Source organism: Acomys russatus, chromosome 8, assembly GCF_903995435.1.
Source record: "Acomys russatus chromosome 8, mAcoRus1.1, whole genome shotgun sequence".
Lineage (NCBI taxonomy): Eukaryota > Metazoa > Chordata > Mammalia > Rodentia > Muridae > Acomys > Acomys russatus.
This window is the reverse complement of record NC_067144.1, coordinates 64292497-64315348: the sequence shown is the minus strand read 5'-3', so window position 1 is coordinate 64315348 and position 22852 is coordinate 64292497. Positions and strand designations below refer to the sequence as shown.

General features: G+C 39.9%; 1 protein-coding gene across 1 annotated transcript in view; it reads left to right on the top strand.

Moving 5' to 3' along the window:
* Cyyr1 (cysteine and tyrosine rich 1) overlaps positions 1-22047 on the top strand; it is a 97837-nt gene extending 75790 nt beyond the window's left edge. The window contains exons 3-4 of the mRNA XM_051150166.1: positions 8833-8990; positions 20985-22047. Coding sequence (XP_051006123.1) covers positions 8833-8990; positions 20985-21154 — 328 coding nt within the window. The 3' untranslated portion in view covers positions 21155-22047. The remainder of the gene's footprint in view (positions 1-8832; positions 8991-20984) is intronic.
* Positions 22048-22852: the final 805 nt, after the last annotated feature.

The following is a 22852-nucleotide window of genomic DNA, read 5'->3' as shown; positions in this document are numbered from 1 at the left end:
TCTGCCCGTGGTTCGGTCCCAGTGCTCCTGGCTGGACTTGGCAGGGAACACAGAAGGCTGTGGATACCTTGGCCTGACCCAACGCTCATTCAGAGACCCAGAACCAATTGCAGATCCACAGCAGAGGGGGACTGAGGATCACTGGCTGTGAGAGACCAGAACAACAGGGCTAACCTCCTAACAATCCACACCAGTGAAGCTTTGAGCTCGCCAGCCTAGGGAAATCGTAAGAAAACAAGTGAATCTATTGTCAGACCACCCTCCATTCACTCTGGAGAAGCTACCCAACAAAAAAAAAAGACGGCAAGATGTCTAAAGGACAATGAAAAAGCATACGCAAAAAACCCCAAAACAACATGGCGTCTCCAGTTTCCAGCTATCCAAAGAAAAACCACCCAGAGAGACCTCAAATACAACGGAAATACAAGAAAATGACCTCAAATCCTTAGTAATGAGGATGATCATGGAGGAAACAAATAAAAATTCGTAATCAAATGCAGGAAGACGCAGACAAACAGGTGAGAGACATAAAAGAAGCACACAGAGTGGAACTGGAAAAATTGCAGGAAAATGCAAACAACCAGATGAAAGAAATAACTAAAACGGTTCAAGCTCTGAAGACCTATAAAGAGGCAATGGAAGAAACTCAGGAATATACAAAAAATCAGATGAAAGAAATCAAAAAATCAGTTCAAGATCTGAAAATGAAAATGGATTCAATGATAAACACACAGACAGAAGAAAAACGAGAACGTGAGACCTCAGAGAAGAAGGCGAGCAACACAGAGGTGAGCTTTTCTAACAGAATCCAAGAGATGGAAGAACGAATCTCAGGGCTAGAAGATACAATCACAGATATTGAATCAACCATTAAAGAAATGCCAAATCTGGAAAACTCCTGACACAAAACATCCAAGAAATTAAGGACACCATGAAAAGAAGAAATCTGAGGATAATAGGCATTGAAGAAAGAGAAGACATCAGACTCCAGGGCCCAGAAAACTATTCTCAACAAAATCACAGAAGAAAATTTCCCCAATCTAAAGAAAGAGATGCCTATAAACATACACGAGGCCTACAGAACACCAAATAGAATTGACCAGAAAAGAAAAACTGCCCGCCACATAATAATCAAAACACAAAACATGCAGAACAAAGAAAAAATATTAAAAGCTGCAAGGGAAAAGGGCCAAATAACATTTAATGGTAACCTATCAGAATTACACCTGACTTCTCAGCAGAGACCATAAAAGCCAGAAGGGCCTGGACAGAGATCCTGCAAAACCCTAAGAGAACACAGATGCCAGGCCAGACTACTTTACCCAGCAAAATTATCAATAACCATTGATGGAGAAAACAAAATATTCCATGACAAAAACAAATTCAAACAGTACCTATCCACAAACCCAGCTTTACAGAAGGCACTAGAAGGAAAACTCCATCCCAAAGGGTCAAGCTACAACCAAACTACCCAGGAAATAGATAACTATCCCATGGCAAAAACACAACTACACAAACGCTCGACTGGAAACAACATCAAAATTAAGACTCTTAACAGTCACTGGTCATTAATATCTCTCAACATCAACGGCCTCAATTCTCCAATAAAAAGACACAGACTAACTGAATGGGTACATAAACAAGACCCAACATTCTTCTGCATCCAAGAAACACATCTCACCCATAATGAAAGGCATTACCTCAGGGTAAAAGGTTGGAAAAAAATATTCCAAGCAAATGGTCACAAGAAGCAAGCAGGTGTAGCCATTTTAGTATCGAACAAAATAGACTTTCAACCAAAATTAATCAAAAGGGATGAGGAAGGACACTTCATACTCATCAAAGGTAAAGTCAACCAAGATGACATCACAATTCTGAACATCTATGCTCCCAATACAAGGGCACCCACATATGTAAAAGATCTCCTAAAAAAGCTTAAACCACACATCGATCCCCACACAATAATAGTGGGAGACTTCAACACCCCACTCTCACTGAAGGATAAGTCATTGAAACAGAAACTAAGCCGAGAAATAACATCATTAACCAATGCCATGGGTCAAATGGATCTAACAGATATCTATAGAACCTTTCACCCAAACAAGAAAGAATACACCTTCTTTCTCTGCACCCCATGGAACCTTCTCCAAAATTGATCACATCGTAGGTCACAAAGCAAGCCTCAACAGATACAAGAGGATTGAAATAATACCTTGTATCCTATCAGATCACCATGCTCTTAGGCTGCAATTCAACAACAACAGAAATAACAAAAAGCCTACACGTTTGTGGAAACTAAACACCTCTCTGCTAAATGACACCTGGGTCAGGGAAGAAATAAAGAAAGAAATCAAGGAGTTTCTGAAATTCAATGAAAATGAAGAAACAAACATACCCAAATTTGTGGGATACATTGAAAGCAGTGCTAAGAGGAAAATTCATAGCACTAAGTGCCTTTAAAAAGAAATTGGAAACATCGCACATAAGCATCTTAACAACACAACTGGAAGCCCTAGAAAAAAAAGAAGCAGAAACACCAAGAGGAGTAGACGCCTGGAAATAATCAAACTCAGGGCTGAAATTAACAAATTAGAAACTAAGAAAACAGTCCAAAGAATCAACAAAACCAAAAGCTGGTTCTTTGAGAAAATCAACAAGATAGACAGACCATTAGCCAAACTAACTAAAAGGCAGAGAGACAGTATTGAAATCAACAAAATCAGAAATGAAAAGGGAGACATAACAACAGACACTGAAGAAATTCAAAGAATCATAAGATCCTACTTTGAAGGCATATACGCCACAAAATTTGAAAATCTAAGGGAAATGGACGATTTTCTTGATCAAGTTCACTTGCCAAAGTTGAATGAAGAACAGATAAACAAGTTAAATAGTCCCATTTCCCCTACAGAAATAGAAGCAATCATCGATGGTCTCCCAACCAAAAAAAGCCCAGGGCCAGATGGTTTCAGTGCAGAATTCTACCAGACCTTTAAGGGCGAGCTAATACCGATACTCTTCAAGCTACTCCAAAAGATAGAAATGGATGGAAAATTACCAAATTCATTCTATGAGGCCATAGTCTCATTGATACCTAAACCTCACAAAGACTCAACAAAGAAAGAGAATTTCAGACCAATTTCTCTTATGAACATAGATGCAAAAATACTAAATAAAATACTTGCAAAACGAATACAAGAGCACATCAAAGATATCATTCATCATGACCAAGTAGGCTTCATTCCAGGCATGCAGGGATGGTTTAATATACGGAAATCCATCAATGTAATCCACCATATAAACAAACTGAAAATAAAAAACCACATGATCATCTCCTTGGATGCAGAGAAAGCATTTGATAAAATTCAACACCCATTCATGTTTAAAGTTTTAGAGAGATCGGGGATACAAGGCACTTTCCTCAACATAATAAAGGCTATATACAGCAAGCCAATAGCCAAAATCAAAGTAAATGGTGAGATACTCAAGGAAATTCCTCTCAAATCGGGAACAAGGCAAGGCTGCCCACTCTCTCCATATCTCTTCAATATAGTACTCGAAGTTCTAGCCAGAGCAACAAGACAACAAAAGGAGATCAAGGGTATCCAAATGGGAAAGGAGGAAGTCAAATTATCCCTGTTTGCAGATGATATGATAGTGTACATAAGTGACCCTCAAAACTCCACCAGAGAACTCCTAAAGCTGATAAACACCTTCAGCAAATTGGCTGGATACAAAATTAACTCAAAAAAGTCTGTAGCCTTCCTATACACAAATGACAAGCTTGCAGAGGAAGAAATTAGGAAAACCACACCCTTCACATTAGCCACAAGCAATATAAAATATCTAGGAGTTACCCTAACTAAGCAAGTGAAGGACTTGTATGAAAAAAATTTCAAAACTCTGAAGAAAGAGATTGAAGATGACCTGAGAAGATGGCGTGATCTTCCTTGCTCATGGATCGGGAGAATTAACATAGTAAAAATGGCCATCCTACCAAAAGCAATCTACAGATTCAATGCAATCCCTATCAAAATAACTACACAATTTTTTAAAGACATTGAAAGTTCAATTCTGAACTTCATATGGAAAAACAAAAAACCCAGAATAGCTAAAACAATCTTGTACAATAAAAGATGCTCCGGAGGAATCTCCATACCTGATCTCAAACTGTACTATAAAGCAATAGTACTTAAAACAGCATGGTACTGGCACAGCAACAGGCTGGTTGATCAGTGGAATCGAATCGAAGACCCAGATATGAATTCACACACATATGGTCACTTGATTTTTGACAAAGAAGCCAAATCCATTCAATGGAAAAGGATAGCATCTTCAACAAATGGTGCTGGTCTAACTGGAGGTCTATGTGTAAAAAAATGAAACTGGACCCATATTTGTCACCTTGCACAAAACTCAAATCCAAGTGGATTAAAGACCTCAACATAAAACCAGAGACACTAAGCCACTTAGAAGAAAAAGTGGGAAAGAGCCTGGAACATATTGGCACAGGAGACAACTTCCTGAACAGAACACCAACGGCCCAGGCCTTAATGTCAACCATTAATAAATGGGACCTCATGAGGCTGAGAAGCTTCTGTAAGGCGGGAGACACTGTCAAGAGAACAAAGCGACAGCCTACAGACTGGGAAAAAATCTTCACCAACCCTACATCTGACAAAGGTCTAATATCCAAAATATATAAAGAACTCAAGAAATTAAACACCACCAAACCGAATAACCCAATTGAGAAATGGGGCTTGGAACTAAACAGAGAATTCTCAGCAGAGGAGTATCAAATGGCTGAGAAACACTTAAAGAAATGCTCAACCTCCTTAGTCATCAGGGAAATGCAAATCAAAACAATTCTGAGATTCCATCTTACACCCATCAGAATGGCTAAGATCAAAAATTCAAGCGACACCACATGCTGGCGAGGATGTGGGGAGAGAGGAACACTCCTTCATTGCTGGTGGGAATGCAAACTAGTACAGCCACTTTGGAAATCTATCTGGTGCTATCTCAGAAAAATGGGAACAGGGCTTCCTCAAGACCCAGCTATTCCACTCCTTGGAATATACCCAGAAGATGCTCCAGCACACAACAAGAAAATTTGCTCAACCATGTTCATAGCAGCCTTATTCATAATAGCCAGAACATGGAAACAGCCTAAGTGTCCCTCAGTAGAAGAGTGGATAAAGAAACTGTGGTACATATACACTATGGAATACTACTCAGCTATTAAAAACAAGGAATTCCCGAAATTTGTGGATAAATGGATTGAGCTAGAAATGATCATAATGAGTGAGTTAAGCCAGAAGCAGAAAGAATCACATGGTATATACTCACTTATATCTGCATACTAGCCCAAGGGGCATGTCCCACGAAAGCCTTCACTTACCAGGAAACTGGGACAGAGGGGAAGGCATCCTATTGGGACTCTAAATGAGAGACGCATGGGAGAACAGCAAAATAAAAGGATCCAGAGGGTCCTAGAAATCTACAAGTAGAACAATATGATAGGCAGATTTGGGCCCAGGGGTCCCGCTCAAACTAAGGCACCACCCAAGGACAATACAGGAGGTAAACTTTAAACCCCTTCCCAGATCTAGCCAATGGTCAGAATATTCTCCACAGGTGAGTGGAGAGTGTGATACGACTTTCTCACGTACTCTGGTGCCTCACATTTGACCATGTCCCCTGGAGGGGGAGACCTGGTGGCACTCAGAGGAAGGACAGCAAGTAGCCAAGAAGAGACTTGATACCCTATGAGAATATATAGGGGGACGTAATCCCCCTCAGGAACAGTCATAGGGGAGGGGAATAATGGGAAAATGGGGGGGGGGGAGGAATGGGAGGATACAAGGGATGGGATAAACATTGAGATGTAACAAGAATAAATTAATAAAAAAAAAAAAAAAAAAAAAGAAGCAAAAATAAATAAATAAATAAAAATAAAATCCAGGTCTAAACGGAAAAGCTCTCGATTCAGAAGACCTGAGTTAGACCCGGGAATGGTTCGGAGATTTCCATGGAAACAGAACAAACCCGATGAGTATTTTTTACTGTGCTTGAAAGTGAAAGTTAATGTTAATTGCAGGAAAGATTTCAAGGAACCATGGGCAGGGGAAAGAATTACAGTGGTACATACACAGAGAAATGGAACCAGTAGAACTTCCTTAAAATGGCTTGTAAGAGAAATCTAAGTTTACCACAGTACTCTACTTGGCCCAGCAGGGTACACTGCAGTCAGTGGTGATATAAGTATTGATAGCAATTTTAACGACACATAATTATTATGAAGGAAATATGCATGCAAAGGGTGCAATATATAGATAAAATTGAAAAAAATCAATTAAAATGATAAAGAGAAATAGGATTACAATAATTTCCAGAAAAGAATCTTAAAGTTGAAAATGGTAGCTATTGGTGCAATGCACAAATTAGAAAATGGAAAAATGCTTTCATTGTCCCTTATTTACAAGTCATTATGTTATGTATTTAATAGGTTTTAATGCATAGGCTATGCATTTAAAAACTTAGTTCATGAAGATACAGCTTCTCCTCCCAGGGAACTGCAGTTATCCTGCTAATGCTGATATTGTATGTTTATACTTGTGTTCTTCTTCACAATATCATTAGGACGTTAGACATGTTGAATATCATGCCCCTTGCACTGCAGTCACTTCGGTGAGCATCCTTGTTGTGTTGTTCGTGCACATATTACTGTGCTATGTTTCCAGGGAAGCACCGTGAGAAACGACACTGCCCAGTCAGGTTCTTCACTTTGGTAAAAATGAACCACTTCTAAAACCACTGACAAAAAATTGATGCTACAGACCATGTTGTACATAAGTAATGTTGAGTATCTTCTGCAATATTTTTCAGTTGTTTTTGTTGCATGAGCTAATGGTTTCTCGGGTAAACCATTAGCCATCGTGGAAATAGAGGCTTTGCTGACATTAGTCCTGGATTTAATGGGAATGTTTATTTGTTGTTCTAGCCGCTGTGTGTATGGGGTAGGGGCACAGATGGCGCATTTGGTCTTCTTTGTTTTATGGGGGGAAATTGCCTTATTATATGAAGCATTTTAATTGTTGCACTTGAGGTTTCTCATTGAAACAAATGTTCTCCTTGCACAATATGCATATTTTTGCTGTTCAAGTACATAGCCAAATGGTTTTATATTATTATTTTAGATCACTATTTTATCGGTGGAGATTACGATTAATATAAATTTATGAATTAAAAAATTTAAGTGTGTGTGTGTGTGTGTGTGTGTGTACATGTGTGTCTGTAACAGGGTGGGTGTCTGTGAGTGCTGATCTTACAGATGGCTCTGAGGTTCCTTGCATGGGTGCGAGAAACCAAACTCAGGTCGCCTCGAATTATGCACTCTTAACTGCTGAGCCATCTCTCCATCTCCAACTGTATGAAATTTTAAAGCAAGAATCTGAATGGAGGGTTTGTCAATGTACTATACAAAGATTCCCTACAGGCTTTCAATTTTTCTTACTTGTTGAAATACAAAAGACCATTTGCACCAACTATCAATTCATAATTCTCAGAAAATCTTTTAAAGTGTGAGATTTTAAAAATCATTTTTCAGTGTATATGTAAATGTTTTATCCCATACATGTTTATTCAACTGGACCATTTAATGTTATAGCAACTTATATTTCTTTAAGTTTCATTCAACTTTACTTAGTATTGAAAACGCATGAAATGTGCTTTAATGCATAAGAAGCACAGTGGATAGCAGCAAAGGACTGGGGTGTGAAGTGGAATCTGGTCGTTCACATTGTGATGATTCTGCACAGTGAGGAGATAACTCACACTTCTAGACCATCAAGACATCCCTTTCCAAGAACCAAAATAAACTCAAGATGCCTAGTAAACACTTCCCTACCCCTGAACAAATCGATGACTCTTTCACACATAAAAATTCAAAGTTATGGCATCAAAGACTTCAATGGCAATGTAAGTCTGTAAGCTGTACTCCAGTCTTGTAGCTGAACCCCAAAGTGGAAGAAGCAGGGCTCGCAGTCTCTCAGTAGTGCTTCTCCTGCAAATAATGCTTCATTTTGTTTGACAAAGGCAGTTTCTGAATTAAGTCTATTCTGGTGTACTGACATATAACAGATACTGCAGAGAGCACACATGCATGAACCATGCACTGCATTGGTCAGTCTGAACTGGGAAGTCGCAGATCCAGGCAAATGAGATGAATTGATACAGCTGGTAGAAACATATCTTGGACAACGCTTTTCTAAAAAAAAATTTTTTTTAAGGACGTGATAATTGTTTTGGTTGTGAGAAGTTGAATTTTTCTGTTGCTTCATTTTCATCTTGTGGTTTGTCTCTTTTGATAAATGGCCTTACCATTGTTTCAAAAGATAACTCTGGTTTCTTGTGAGGTGTGTGTGTGTGTGTGTGAGAGAGAGAGAGAGAGAGAGAGAGAGAGAGAGAGAGAGAGAGAGAGAGAGAGAGAGAGAGAGGGAGAGAGAGAGAGACAGACAGAAAGAAAGAAAGAAAGACAGAGAGACAGAGAGAGAGAGAGATTCAGCTAACTGTTTTATCTATGATTTCTTTTTATTTCTTTAGTTAATATTTTCTTACATAAATTTGACAAAACAAGTATTTCCTTACATTAAAGTTTATGTAAAATTAAAAACAAAAAAGTCCCATTTGCTTTATTAATTCAAGGGGTTCTCTAGATAAACACTTTCCTTTAAGCATGATGGCAAAGACACACTTTGCTGAGAACCTTGAGCTGTGTTTGAGACTCCTTTCAGATCTTTGACGCAGATGTGCTTTTGTTTTCCTCCTCAGGGGCACTGCCATTGCAGGCATTGTGTTTGGAATCGTGTTCATCATGGGGGTCATTGCAGGAATTGCCATATGCATCTGTATGTGCATGAAGAACAACCGGGGAACCCGGGTGGGAGTCATCAGAACAGCCCATGTAAACACCATCTCCTCCTATCCTGGTAAGCAACATGGTTTGCTGTTCAAAAAATGAGATGGGTTTGTCAGTCAGGCTCTACTCCTTCAAGAGCCAGTAAAAGAACTCTCATTGAAATAGTTCCCGATTTTCTAGAGTATTCCCAAATAAGGATAGATTGAAGCTGTAGCTTTGAACAAAGATCTTGGTAAAAAGAATATGTTAGTATATAGTCACACTCTCAATAACTGTGTCATTAGCTACAATCACCAGTCAGCCAGAATGAAGATAAATAGAAAATTCACACTCGTTGTGTCTACCTACCAATGAGTTCTGACAAGTAATTATAGAGAAAGTGTGCAATCTATCTCAATAATCTGGCCTCTGAGGCAGTAGGTACATATGTCTCTTGGGGAAGTATTGGAAATGGTTCTTATAGCCCTTGTTAAGCAAGAAATATAGCTTCCACATAATATTAAAATTCTTAACAAAGGGCAAAGGTGATATATTAATAATTTGACAAGTACATGCTGAAAATTTGCTAGAACTTCTACATATGCATACATTGAATGTATACATGAAATTCTGTATAAAAAACCCTTCATCTTGTGTTAGAGAATCTATGTCACTTTCTGTATGCAACATAAAACATATAAAAGGTAAGCAGCATCATGAACTCACAGCAGCTGCAATAAATCTGGATAATATCAGTGAAAATTCTGACACACAGATGGCTAGATGATCTCCAGGCTCCTGCCCTTACCAAGGAGCAATTGGGAGTTGATAGACAGGGAAACACATTCTCTTTGAGGATGTGGCCACTTTCAGTTTTTCCATAGCCATAGCTAGCTGGAATTTAGTACACTATCAGAAAAGAATAGAAAGAATTGATGTTTTGGAGGGAAATTGTTGGGAAGCTGTAGGTGAGTTGAAGTGATAAAAGGGGATAAATAAGATTATATTTTATTGTCTACCTGTATGAAAATTTCAAAAATAATGGAAAATTAAAATATTCACAACAATAATGATATGATGAACAATTTCTAAATTGATAACTTTGTAGGATATTGTTTTCTCATCCATACTCATTGTTTCTCTCAGTCCCATAAGAAAAGGAACAACACACACACTTCTAAGTGCATCCACTGTCAATGCTTCCTTTTTTAATATTTATTTGCTTCAACATGAAGAAACACACTTCAGATGAGTGTAGAAAAATTTTTCCATTTGTTCTGTCTTCTCCCATATCCACGCACTCTTGAGTCTTCTTCCACATAGTATCCACTGTTCTATGGCTGTGTCATTTTGCCCACATGAGAAAAGAGAGAGAGACAGACAGATGGAGGAGGGAGGGAGTGGAGGAGGAGGAGGTGGTGGAGGAAGGAAGGAAGGAGGAGGAAGAGGAAGAAGAAGAAGAAGAAGAAGAAGAAGAAGAAGAAGAAGAAGAAGAAGAAGAAGAAGAAGAAGAAGAAGAAGAAGAAGAAGAAATTGTATGCGGATGTTTCCCAGAGTTACATACTGCTGTTCCCAAACTGCTTTTCGGAGTTTAAGATTTATTTTTATCTCAGCACTCATTGGACATTTCCATCATAATATTTAGTCACTATGTAGAAATGAACATGCTTAAAGCTACATTTCTCATCTTCTCTCCCCTCACAACCTATAGTTCATCTTTGCTCTGTTCCTCAGTTACAATCTTCGTCACAAAGGGTGAAGCTTTTCTAGTCTACTAGCTCTCAGACCAACACATTGGAGTCACCTTTGTTTCTTCTCTCTGACCTAAAGCTACATGCCATCTGCAAGGAACAGTTCTCAGCACCACCTTTAAAACATATTGTGCATCTGACTACTTCTCATAAAGATAGACGTGGTTACTTCCTGGGTGGAAGTCTGTGATGGGTTGAATGAGAATGGACCCCAAGGATTCATATATTTGAAGGCTGGGTCCCCAGTTAATGGAACTATTTGGGAAGAATTAGGAGGTATGACCTCAATGGAGGAGGTGTATCATTAAATGTGAGCTCTGAGGTTTCAAAAGCCTAGCCATTCCCAGTTAGTTGTCTCTCTGCCTCCAACTTGCAAATAAGGATGTAAGCTCTCATCTACTGCTGCAGTGCCATGCCTGCCTGTCTGCTGCAATAGTCCCCCTCGCAACCGTGATGCTCATGGACTCTCCCTCTGAAATTGTAGGGCCCAATAAACTCTTTCTTCTATAAGTTGCCTTGGTCATGATGTCTCTTCACAGCAATAGAAAAGAAACTAAGACAGAGTCACGTGGCTAGCTTTCACCTCCACAACTACAGCAGTATCCTAACACCTCCCAGCACCTAATGCTTGACCCTTGGTATCTACTCTCAAAAAAGTTGCCATAGCAACTTTCCCTTAAAGGTGGATGTTGAATTATGTCACACATTTGTACTAAGGATCTTCCAAAGGCACATAATTTACCTCACTGAAGATCCAAAGTCAGTGGTTTCTCATGTATGCAGGCAAAACACCTGCACACATTTTTGAAAGGAAAGAAAAAGAAGTCACTGTGTCTGTCCCTCTATACTCACACTGAGGGTAGGCTACAGACATGTGCACTGAATGTGGAAGACTGTTGAGTTCTTGCCATGCTTCCTTAGAAATCACACTCATATTTTAGGCACTTTCTGGGCAGGCAACCTGCCTCTGTAGGTGAAGGAATTGGCCAAATGAGCCCAGTGATCTGAGTTCAATTTCAAGAGAGGCTTCTGAAAGCTGCCAACTGACCTCTACATGTACTGTACCATGGCATACACACAGACACACACACAGACACACACACACACACACACACAGACAGACACACACTCAGTAATAATAATGTTTAAAATAAATTATAATATACTATATTATTTTCATTATAAAATTAATCAACAACAACACTAATAAATAGATAAAAGTAATGTTGAAGAAAAGAGTAATTTGTTCTCTGCTAAAAATTTATACTGGAAATATGCTGTATAAAATAGTGCTATAGTAAATTTAAAGATACAACTCACACTAGAAAAAAAAACAAAACAAAACAAAATGGGCACAGTGATGAACAAGATACCACCCTGGCAGTCAGAATTCAAAACTTCTTCTGTTGTTGTGTGAATTACGCATACAAAATCGATGCTGCAGATAGAAGTTTTTGTTGTATGTTGTAATAGTTACTTGTTCTATTTCGGTGATAGAACACTATGGGCTTATTTGGGGCTATGGTTTTAGAGGTATAAGAGTGCATCGTCATATCAGGGAATCATGGCAGCAATAACAAACAAGAGGCAGAGACAGTGTACTGATAGCTACAAGCAGCTTTGAAACCCAAAAGCTTACCCTCAGTGACACACTTCTTCCAGCAAGACCACATGTTCTAAGCCTCTCAGACAGCTGGAGAACACATAATCAAATGCCAGAAACTGTTGGGGACAGGGACATTGTCATTTTCAAGGTATACCCCTTTAAAATGGGCAAACTCTCTCACCTGTCCAAAACTGAGTTTGGCCCAGATCAGCCTGGATTACCAGAGGACTTCTGCTGGTTAGATAAGAGGCAGCATTTCTTGGGAAATTGTCAGGCTGGTTGCCATCTACCAAAAGGAGTTATTCCCCTTACCTCCAGCAAAAATGATATATAGTTCACCAATGAACATGTACTTGTGTGTTTTCAAGTCCATGTGACCATCCTAAGACTTCTCCCCTCCTCCTCTACCCTAAAGTCCCTCCAGTTCATGAGCTTGCCCCCCCCCTTCCTCAGCTCCTCAACTTTCTTATAACCCTGCTGTTCTCTAGGCTTCTGCTCCTGCTATTTTCACTATGACTTTTCTATTCTCTATCCCCTACTGCTCTCTCTCTCTGATCAATGATAGCCCTGGTATGTCCAGTCTGCTGGCCAGTCCAGTCTATTTCTTTCTCTCTCTAGACTCTTCCAAATGCCTATGGATGTTCTCTCTGATATCTACAATAAAAACCTTCCCTGTAACCATTGAGGACTGGTGGCTGAGCATAGCTTGTTAGGGCTGCCAGGACAGGCAACTGCTCTGTACGTAACAACTCTAGCAACATGGCTGCCCAGCAGAGCCGCGGCTCTGATAAAACCTAACACTCTAACTACTCTGTATCATGTTGTCAGCATATACAATGGTGTCTCATTCAAACCACCACATACATATTGTGTGAGGAAGTAGAAAAGTAAGTACAATTTTCTTTAACTTTCACTTTAAAATGGATCAAGAAAACATTTTTTTCATAGAGAACTGTAGTTCATGGTGTTTTGTATTTTAGCAATTAATATATAAAATAAAAAAGAGGAAGCTGGTGACTATATAGGGCATGAGCCATTATCAAAGGTCCAAGTCTTGGATGGAGAGGTGGCTTAGTGTGTGAAGAGCTTGAGGACCTGAATTTAAGCTCTTCAACTCACATAAAGTTGGGAGAGAACTGGCTCCGTAAACTGTCCTCTGACCTCCATGTGAGTGCTCTAGCACACGTGTGCTCAAATACATACCCTGTACACACCATGATGGCTTTACTTTTTAGGTAGCAGAGTCTAAGCATGAGACAGAGTTCGATCCCATGTACAAGTGGAGTGGTTTACTTTCCTTCCCTTAGAGGCTTGGATTTGGTCATCAGATATGAGAGTCTTTTCTTCTGTTTGTTCCTATTCTCTCTGTGAAATAAGCACCCAATCTTCTTCCGAGAGATAAGGATATGCTTGAGGTGAAGGAGAGTGAAGAAAACAACCTCAGAAAGTGGGATGTGTGAAATGCCTAGTGTGATACAGGCTCTCTGAGCAACACCAACCCACTGACAACACATCTCAGTGCTTTAAAGTGAGATCAGTCTGCATGGTACAGATACAGAGTAGTTAGAGTGTTAGGTTTTATCAGAGCCGCGGCTCTGCTGGGCAGCCATGTTGCTAGAGTTGTTACGTACAGAGCAGTTGCCTGTCCTGGCAGCCCTAACAAGCTATGCTCAGCCACCAGTCCTCAATGGGCCAATTAAGCAGACAGTAGCAAAAAGCAAAACAAAAATATCTATCCGTCGTGACCACACTGGGCAGAGGAACAAATAAAGGGAGCCAGGGATCTCTCCCATGTCCCCTTCAGTCTATCTTTAGGCATCTGACATGAGGCTTAGATATAAGTAGAGGGCAAGACGTATACACAGCTGGGCAGTCCTGGCCAAGGTGTGGTCCTGCCCATCACATCACTGACCCATTCTTGTCTTGGCTCTGTCTCTCCTGCAAGGTGACATCACAATTTGTCACTCAGACTCCACAGAGACAAGTTCCTCTTCTGGCTGAGATCAGGCTTCAGCCTTGTGCTTCCAGCAAGAGATTCCTGGGGGGTAATTACAATTCCTAGGGCTCCATATCCTGACAGCCTGATAGCATAAGAAGACCCACAAATATTTCTCTTCAGCCATCCTCACACCATGGTTACCATAGGGACAGAAAGATGTAAGAGCCTGGACACAGATGCAAAGGAATAATTTCAATAATGATGCATAAATACCAGGTGCTAAAGGACAGGAAGATAAAAAAAAAAAAGAGGTGGCATAAACTTCAGTTGTTTAATTTGCCCTCGATATGTTGGGAATCATTCTAGAAAAATAAAAAGAATCATATTTTAAAGATAAAAATTTGCAAAATATTACCATAATTGATCGTTACAAGGGGGAGGAAATGATAAAGCAAAGCATAAATGTCATAGGCATGTGAGGCAGGCTCACGTGGACATTTTAGTGAGCAGGAGTGGTAGTTGATGTTGGAGATGGACAGATAAATGTGGACCCTCTCCTGAGTCCTCGGTGAATACATATTTGGGTCAGGAAGGGTTACAGATATCTATAAGATACAAGAAATAGAATTCCATGGCTTGTATGGTACAAAAGAATTCAGACATTTCAAGACGAAATAGATAATGGTTTGAAGAATGGCTTTGACGTGTCCCTGCCCCGCAGATTGTAGGGAGCAGGAGGAAAATAACTCTAGTTTGATAGTGTGGCAGAGGAAGACATCTTTTGGGAGAGAAATTAGATGTTTTAAATATTTTATTATTACTATTAATATTATTATTATCATCACCATGACTTCTGTGGGTTTTTGTGTGACATTTGTGGGTGCTTGTATCTCAGCTCACATGTGGATGCTAAAGAACAACTCCACACAGCTAATTCTATTTTTGCAGCTTTTTGTGGGTCCTGGGAATCAAACTTAATTCCTAGGCTCATGGAGTAGTGACCTTGATCTCCTTGAGCCATCTCATCAATGGAAAAAAAAGTCGAAGTTTTAATTAGATGCAAATGTGAAGCTATTGTTCATATCCATCTCCTTAAAATAGCAGTCTCACATTCCTCGTCCTTCCCCAAACACAAAACATTCTGATCCCACAGCAAATACACTCTCCATGGCTCATGTTTCTGTGAGAAAGAGGCACTCTCAGGATGTGGCAGTTGACTGCGAGCTTGCTGCTCAAGCAGGAAGAACCGAGTTGAGTCTCCAGTAGTCAGGTAAAAGGCTGGCGATGGCAGGGTACATTTAAGATCCCAAGCTAGGCTACCTGGCTAGCTAACCAGCTAGCTTAGGCCAATCACTGGTGAGTTTCCAGTCCTAGTAAAATAATCTGTCTCAGTGACTGAGAAAGAGACACTTTTAGTTGATCTACACCCACAGTGGTGCAGGCACACACCACAAAGCAGACACGTTAGAAAAGAACGGAGCTGAAAGATTGAAGAACCAGGAGACACCTGGGACTTTGCTAAGGCCAGCTTTGTTTTCCACTTAGCCCGCAGCAAATTGAGTCAAGGGAGCTTGGGAAATTAGGCAGACTAAGAGTTGAAAGCCGTCCTTCGTTATGAGTCTAAAATGAAGGATGTCCTAGGAGATTGTCCTTCTAATAGTGACACAAGGATGCAGGACATGATCGACTAGTCCTGATGTTATCAGAAAGGAAGAGGAACAAAGAGTTCTAATATGTTTTAGCACCTTGGCCTTTTGTGGAAGAAAAACAGCCGTGTTTGAGTGGTGCGTCAGAGGGTGGGGCAGTGCAAATCCTGCCAGCCACTCAGGGCTTCTGTGTAAACTTTCTGATCTGGGTAGGGCTCAGGAGCACAGAGTAAAGTAGAACTTGCTTACAACAACAAAACTAAAAAATGTATGTAAAAAGTTTTCATGAGTACATAAATGACTTACATACATACAATGCAACATATACACACATATAGACAGCACATGTGCATACATACATATTCTCACACACACACATACACACACACACAATGCTATTGAAGAGTCCAATAAGATACTAAATCTATTTAAAATCAGTAATAAATAAGATAAACTGCTACTGTATAAACAGACATACCTGGTGCACAGGACAGAGCAAGTAGATTAACAAGTCCATTTTCTAACTGAAACATAATAATATGAACTTTGAGTATTATTTAATAGGCTACATTTAGATATTTGGCTTAGTAAAGATTAAAACTTTAGAAGAAAATTAAACTTTACTACAACATCTACCAAATACAAAACTGTGGCCCACACTTTGGTAGTCCCAGTACTCAGAGAACTGAGCCAGAAGGATCTGTGCTACATGATAGGATTCTGATCATACTATACTTTATATCAATGTCCTGTATCCAAAAAAGTATAATTATATAAAATAAGAGAGGGTAAACTCAGAAATAGAATGGTTATGAATTAGATATGTGAAAAAAGGTTGATTTTTATATCTACAAAGAGCAGAACAATAAAGGTGAAAAAATTGTTATATACAACTTTTAAACTTTGAAATGTCCAAAATTATGTAGTAAAATGAGCAACCATGATGAATTATTCTTTTTTGATGTTTGGTTTTGTAGAACAAGTTGGCTTCAACCTCACAGAGATCTGTTTGTCTCTATCTACTGAAATTAAAGGTGTGTTCCATCACACCCAACTGACAAACTATTCTTAAAATGAAAATATGTAATTTATAGACTTGTTTCTTTACTTATTATTAACTTTAAGAGTCCAATTTATAAGTTACCAGACTGGAACAAAAGTGAATAAACACATAAATTACCCAGTCTGAATTTCAAGCACCAAATCAGAATATAGATGTTGTAACTCCCAGCCTTGATCAGAGAAATGATGGGATAAGATAACTATCTTTTCTTATTTATGAATTTTCTAATATGACAGCCTGCCTGTGCCATACTGGTATCTGTAGAAATTTTCATAATTCTTTTGTAAATAGGCTCACCATGTAACACACCACAAATAAAAACACTTAAGCACTGTTTAACACAGATTTTTAAAATTTTTGTTCCAAACAAATCAGTCAGAACAATAAAGTCTCCAGTGAGAACATATTTGTCAGTTGTTTATAATAATAAAAGTGGTAACCCCAGAGTAAGTAAATATAAAGTAGAATAAAATATACCCAGTAATAATAAAATTTCAGGAAGAATACACAGAAATATAAGCAGTACTATCCTGTGCAGTGATGAAGATGATGCCATTATATGTGGCTACAAGAGTGTAAATGCACAAATGACCAGAGGTATGGGCGTGACTGGTGACTACAGACCAAAATGACAAAGCTCAGGATGATTTTTTTCTGCATCCATATTTTCTGCATATTTTGGAACAGTACTTGAATTTGTTGAAATCTTTGCATTTCTTCTCTGAATTTCATATTTTCAGTATCTATTTGTTTGTTTATTTACTCACTCACTCATTTAGTCATTTTTGATATAGGGGGGACCTGGAATTAAGTTTATATTCCAGGCTGGCCCCAAAATCGAGATCCTCCTGCCTCAGTCTCTCAAACGCTGGGATTACAAATGTACACCATCACGGCCAACATCAGGCTTGTAATATTATAGATACATGTATCTGCCATTGAAGATGAACAGCATATTTGCAGTTCTTACATCAGAGAACTGGAATATCAGATACACAAGTTCTCTAGAAAGGCATCCATGCATCTTCCAGAAATTATGTACCCAACTGAAAAGAACAAAACCCCTTAACTAATTAGGGTTAATCAGGAATTCCAAAACTGATACCTTGAACAGCTATTTACTTATGAGACCTTACTGTCACGAAGAAACGTAACCCAGTCCACTATACAGAGCTATTGCAGACATGCCCTCCAGAGACACTACTGCAAAAGAAACAGCACTTTCATGATGAGGAATCCTCAGAGCACCACTCTCCAGCATCACTGCAATTTCAGCAGAGTTCAAAGGATCTGCGAATGAAAGACCATTGTTTTACAGCTGAAATTCAACTCACAGCAACATGAAACAAGGATTCTGACCCAACTGTCTGGCAGCAGTGCTCAAGTCGTGCCAGAGCCAAGCCTAAATGCATTGTCAAGGATGCATAAACGCACACCATAGGTTTGTGAAAAAGGAAGAGGTGGAGGCTGTCTGTGGGTGAAATTAGTCTGGGTTCTTCGTGCCAGAGGCAGGAGAAACTTAAGCTTAATAACAAGGTAGAATTACCTGTTTACAAGAACCAGTGTGGTGGGGCAGCCCAGACCGCTGGGACGTCCCAGTTTCATGTGAAGGCTGTAGGCCCTCCTTTCTTGGTATGCATGAAACACTTTGTAAATATTTGTGTCTTCCCTCTTATATTTAACAGAGCCCAGGAATTGGGCACAAAATCCAGAGGGAATGTGAATGCCTCCATAGGAGTTACTCCATTTTGTCACAGAAAACAGATCTTACAAGTCAGGCACCTCTAGAGGAGAGCTAAAGAAGCTGTGAGCATCTCTGCTGATGTCTTCACATAGACCAGGTCCCTGTCAAAAGACATCGGTCCCCTCGGTCCACTAAGAGGTGTCTTATCTGCAGAGCAGGGCTCTCTGGAAACTTGAATTGCACTAGGGTGGATCCATATTTCTCTTTTCTCTGGTTACTTAATCTCTTTCTTCACATCCTCTGTCTATACTGAGATCAGTATGTGACTCTTAACATGTATTGGTAAAGAGAGGCACACTAAAGAAATCTAGCAGAAACATCGTTTCTGTTTGTAGTAGTCTAGACCTAATACATGCATGTGCCTGTTTTTATCAGAACTGTTAGGCCCTTGGGGGAAGAATACTTTGTTGAAATGCTAGCTGTTCTCTGCTGTCATTGCAATGTTGAAAACTTGGCAATTTAGTCACATTATTGTGACGTTAGTCTTAGGATCCGTGCTACATTCGCGGTGACCAGTTAAGGCCTGTCACTCCCCAAATAGGATTTGAACCCTGAGGATGATTTTATTTCTGGATTTTCATCATGAAGACATAGATGAATTTCAGCTCACAGATGCCTCTCTCCTCCCCTAGAGACAGAATTAGGATCAGTGCAAAATAGGTATCCAGGAGAAGTCACAATCAAGTATAGTCAATGTGACTATTAAATGCACTGACAAGTAGTAAATGACATTAAGACAGATTTTTCAAATAAGATTTAGAAAATGATATCCTCCATTTCTATTCCTAAACTTTGTTTATCCTGAAAATTCTAGAACCTTCCTTCTGCATGCCCAATAATTTTACCTCTCCTTTCACCTTCTTATTCCTTTCTACTTTTCCGGTGGCTTACAGACTCAGCCACTTGGTGTTTTATGAATATTCCTTCCTTGCTGTCATGAGAGTACTTGAATACTCTTGTGTGCTGCTCCATCACCTCTCGTATCTTCAGTCTGCCTGTGTCCTCTCTGCTGAGAGAGTACTATCACCAAAGCACAACTACTAATCTACTTTCCTAAGTATCAGGAAGCTATGTACAGCCCGATGCTTACTACAGCACTGTTCACAGTAATAGTTATGAAACCAGCCTGTGTCCAGCAAAGAGAAGGGGACAGAATGTGGCCCAGATGCAATGGGATCATCTTCCATCACAAAAGAGCTTGAGATTACATTGTTTGTAGCAAAATGGGTGTGACAGGAGAACATCGCACTAAGGGAATTCAGCCAGTCTCAGAAAGACATCGTGCTCCCATTTGTGGTTCCTATATTTTATATAAATACCTAAAATCATGTATGACATGAAAGTAGAAATCAAACAAAGAATGAGGGAGAATAATGATGGGTGGGGAAAAGGGGAGGGTAGAGCCTATGGGAAGAGCCTGCTCAATGTGCAATGTGTATTTGTATGAACTAAACAGCATTGTGTTCGTATGCAATGAATCATTTTAAAGAAATAAATTTTACAATTTTTTTCTAAGAATGCCACGTCATTTTCTCTACCCATGACAACAAGCCCAGCATGGTGACAGGGAATCCAGTTCCCTAGTCTCTCCCTCTCTCTCTTTTCCTCTCTCTTTCTCTTCTCTCCCTCTCCCCTCTCTCTTCTCTCTTCTCTCTTCTCTCTTCTCTCTTCTCTCTTCTCTCTCTCTCTCTCTCTCTCTCTCTCTCTCTCTCTCTCTCTCTCTCTCTCTCTCTCTCTCTCTCTCAGCTTGGTATATATTTTTCCTTTTTTTTTTCTTTTTTAAATTAGTTTATTTAGATTACATCTCAATTGTTATCCCCTTGCTTGTTTCCTCCCATTTCTCCCTCCTTCCCTCTTTCACCCTATTCCCCTCCCCTAGGTCTGTGACAGAAGGGGACTTCCTCCCCCACCATATGGTCACAGCCTATCAAGTCTCATCTTGGTAGCCTTCCTATTATTTCTCTGAGTGCTACCAGGCCTCCCCACCAAGGGGAAGTCCTCGGTCTCCTTTTTCATTTCTCTTTTTCCCCACTTTTCCTGCTGAAATACACAACTGTTCTATTTCTGTACTTTTAGCCACTCTGCTTCTTCACTTTCTGTCCCTTCAGCATCATACTTCCCAGGGACTTTCCCTAATCCCCCAACTCCGAGCACCCTCATCCAGGGCAGTGCCTTCCAGAGAACTCACCTGTTCCGTCATACCTGCCCACGTTCTGAACAAATACTGTTTTGCAAGCGAAAAGTATTTCCCCTCTCCAAGTATCTAGCAATAATGGCTTCATGCAGTCACTGAGATATTTACTGATTGCCTGATTTTTTCTCCTTTTCTCTTTCAGTGGCACCTCCCCCCTATACTTATGACCACCACGAGATGGAATACTGTACAGACCTGCCTCCACCATACTCTCCAACCCCACAAGCTTCAGCCCAGCGTTCTCCACCCCCTCCTTATCCTGGCAATTTAAGGAAATATTCCTCCTCCCAGAATGGAATATGTGCCGATTAGCAATTTTACCCAGAACAAAATGTCTCAATTTAGAAACAGGCAAAAAATAATAATTGTCTACTGGTTAGAGTCAGATAATATCTCATGCAGAACGCCCATGTGGAGCGGGTTACCACCCTGCTCAGAACTGACCCTCCCTTTTAGAGAATTATGCTTGGTTCCCGGAAGTCACATATTGAGTGATCTACTGATCCACCCAAGCACACTCAGATTAAAGCAGTGCACTTGGCAGACCATCTGACAAGCATGCTGCTTTAGGACTAGCTGAAGGAGATTTCAGTATTGAACCTGGAATAAAGAACAGATAACAGCCTGATCCACATCAGGAAAAAGCTTTATTCCATATACTTTTAGAAGGACTAGAGTAAGTCATTGCTTCATTTGTCCACAAATATGTATTAAGTGCCTTAGAAGCCCCTCTGTGCCTGGCACCACTTGGGGCGCTGGATGGAAGTAGCCAGAAGAAAACTTGGGCTTTGCCACAGGCATACCTCACCTCCTTGCACTTTGCTCTTTTGCACTTTGCAGGTGTTGTACGTTTTACAAATTGAAGGTTTGTGATAACCTTGCTCCACACAATGTCATCTTCCTCAGCAGCAAAAGCTTACTTCCTGTCTTTGTGTCACATTTTGGTAATCATCACAGTATTTCAAGGTTTTTATTGTTGTTATTATGTCTGTTATGGTGATCTGTGATCAGTAATTGTTGATGTTGTTACAGCCGTCTTTTGTTTGGGGTTGTCATGAACTCTGCTCACAGTAGAACAGTGAGCTTGGGAGATTGATACATATCATGTGTACTGTGTCTGCTCCACTGAAAAACTCCATCCCCTCCTCTCTCAGTTCTCCCGATACCAAGAACAGTATTGATTAGGCCAGTTAATAGCCCAACAATGCTTTCAAGTATTCAAGCTGAAAAAAGAATCATGTGTCTATTGCTTTAAACTCAAAGCTAGAGATAGTTCATCTTCGTGAAAAAGGCATGTTCAAATCTGGCATGACAGGCTGAAAGGCTGGCTTCTTATACCAGCTCATAAATTAAGCTGTAAACACAAATGAGGATTTTGTGAAGGAAACTAAAAATGGCTCTCTCCAAACACATGAACGATAGAAAAGAAAGAGAGAAGGGTCCCAACAGTCTCTAAGGAGGACTCTTCAGTAGTGTAGGGAGCAGATAAAAACAGCCATATTTCCTCAAGTCATAAAGCTCACTCCTAAGCTGGGACCTAATTCTCTTCATTCCTCGAAGGCTGGTAGAGGTGTACAAGAAATGTCAACATGTGAAGGGAGTGGAGATCAGGTCCTGAAGTGAGGGAAAGGAGCTACCTCTATAGCATCAAAATACAAAGTGAAGCAGTGGGCCTTACTCTGGGGCTGCAGCCCATTCTCCCAAAGACATAGTTAGGATCACACATAAAGGTGGCTGCAGTAAACCAGAGTCTTGATATAAATGAAAGACCCTACTGATGAAAGACATGGCCTTCTAGAACTTCCGCAGCCAGAGAAAAGAACCCATCCCTACTCTAAAGCCTCAAAAGACAGCCTGGCTTTTTTGTTAGTGCCAACAATAACACAGCTGGTGACTTTCACATGAAGCCATTGTTCAATATTCATTTGCTAGTCAAAAAGTCTTCTTAAGAATTACTAAATCTACTCTGCCTGTAGTGTACAAGGAGAATAACCAAGCCTATTTTCAATG